The 1,619-nt window shown below is 51.3% G+C and overlaps 1 protein-coding gene across 1 annotated transcript; it reads left to right on the top strand.

Annotated features, from left to right (window-relative positions):
- Positions 1 to 97: 97 nt before the first annotated feature.
- LOC114633938 (CD177 antigen-like) lies at positions 98 to 1,619 on the top strand. Its single transcript, XM_028782540.1, has 3 exons — positions 98 to 212; positions 1,203 to 1,388; positions 1,477 to 1,619. Exons 1-3 carry the CDS (start codon positions 98 to 100, stop codon positions 1,617 to 1,619), a joined length of 444 nt encoding a protein of 147 aa, XP_028638373.1.

Genomic DNA, 1,619 nt, shown 5'->3' with positions numbered 1-1,619 from the left:
ACCCACAAACTGTCAGGACAGACATGGTGTGCTCCCTGACTCTCATAAACCCCGGATGTTCCTCTCCACAGATACTCTGACGTGTTACAGGGGGCTCATGTTTAGGCTTGGCAACGGCTTTGCTGAGGAAGCTGTCGAGTGGACTGCCCTAGGGTCTCAGGTGTGTGAACCTGATGAGATTTGTCAAGAAACACTGCTGCTCATAGACGTAGGTACGTAGGCTGAGCCGGAGAGCTATCCTCCTGCACTGAGCTAGTCCCAGCTGGGGCCCTAGATTCTATGCCCTGTAGTTCCTGCCCAGCCCCCACACAACTGAGATCTCTGACCCCTCCCTCTGCACCTCTTCTTGCTGTGTGCTAATATATGGTAGCCCCACACCCAGAGAACAGTACTGGAATACAGGATCCCCAGTGTCCTGGATCCTTTGAAGGTGTGCTCGGCTGGGGATGTGGTACAGTGCTGGGTACAGTGCCTGTTTAGCATGCACAAAGCCCGAACTTGATCTCCAGCCTCAGGTCAACTGGGTGTGCCTGTCGTACCAACGCTGGGGAGGCAGAGACTTTTACAGTGAGATTCATTGCTACTCTCAGTGTAAAGTGAATTCAAAACCAGGCTGGGCGGGGAAGTGGGAAGGAGAGAGAAGCAGAGAACAGGAGTGTGCTGTGAAGGGCAGAGTGTAGAGAGAGACCCAGCAGGCTGGAAGAGATGCTGACCAGAGTGAGGCTGCAGCATGGTGCAGGGGCTCAGGGGAGACTGTGTGGAGGGGCCTGGGAACATGGTCTGCGAGGGACAGAGCAGAGGGAGCCAGATTTGGGCTTCAGTCTGTGGCAGACTCAGCTCAAGATGTGTCCTGTTGTCACTGAGGATCGTACTGTCCCTGAGTGGGAGCATCAAGGGACCCAAAAACTGGGATTTTTCTTTTCTTTTTTTTCTTTCTTTCTTTTTTTTCTTTGTTTTGTGTTTTTTTTTTTTTTCGAGACAGGGTTTCTCTGTGTAGTCCTGGCTGTCCTGGAACTCACTCTGTAGACCAGGCTGGCCTCGAACTCAGAAATCCACCTGCCTCTGCCTCCCAAGTGCTGGGATTAAAGGCGTGTGCCACCACCGCCCAGCCTTTTCTTTTCTTTCCTTTTCTTTTCTTTTGTTTTCTTTTCTTTTGCCACCCTCCCCTTTCTAGCCTGGTATTCTCTCTTGTATGCCCTTAGGTGTAAAATCTCTCATATTGGCGAGCAAAGGCCTCAGCAAAGCTGCCAGTAACACGACCCTCGATGTCCAGGAGTTTTCCAAAAAACCTGGAATAGTGGCTGCCTCTTATGTCCACTTCTGTGACACTGAACTGTGCAACAACGCTTCCAGCACCAGAGTCCTACTTGACAAACTGTCACTTACAAGTATGTGACCAGGGGACACAGCATTTGAGGGAACAGCCCTTGGCTGCAGCTGAGAGCATGCTCTACTGCCCTCCTTCTCTCTCCTCAGACTCCTCTCAGCTGAACATTCACCAGTGTCCTGTCTGCTTGAGATTTCACGGTTCCTGCTCCCAAGAATCCAAATTTACCATCTGCCCTAAGTCCACCCGCTGCTATTACAGTGACATAACAGTAGAAGGAGGTCAGTCGTGA

The sequence above is a fragment of the Grammomys surdaster genome, unplaced genomic scaffold, assembly GCF_004785775.1.
Source record: "Grammomys surdaster isolate TR1022 unplaced genomic scaffold, NIH_TR_1.0 804, whole genome shotgun sequence".
NCBI lineage: Eukaryota > Metazoa > Chordata > Mammalia > Rodentia > Muridae > Grammomys > Grammomys surdaster.
Note: the sequence above shows the minus strand (reverse complement) of the source record. Positions and strands in the feature narration are given on the sequence as shown.

Coding starts and splice junctions, on each gene's coding strand:
- LOC114633938 (XM_028782540.1), top strand. CDS start 98: ATGTTTAGGCTTGGCAACGGCTTTGCTGAGGAAGCTGTCGAGTGGACT. Junction 213..1,202: donor ACTGCTGCTCATAGACGTAG/GTACGTAGGCTG, acceptor GTATGCCCTTAG/GTGTAAAATCTCTCATATTG. Junction 1,389..1,476: donor TGACAAACTGTCACTTACAA/GTATGTGACCAG, acceptor CTCTCTCCTCAG/ACTCCTCTCAGCTGAACATT.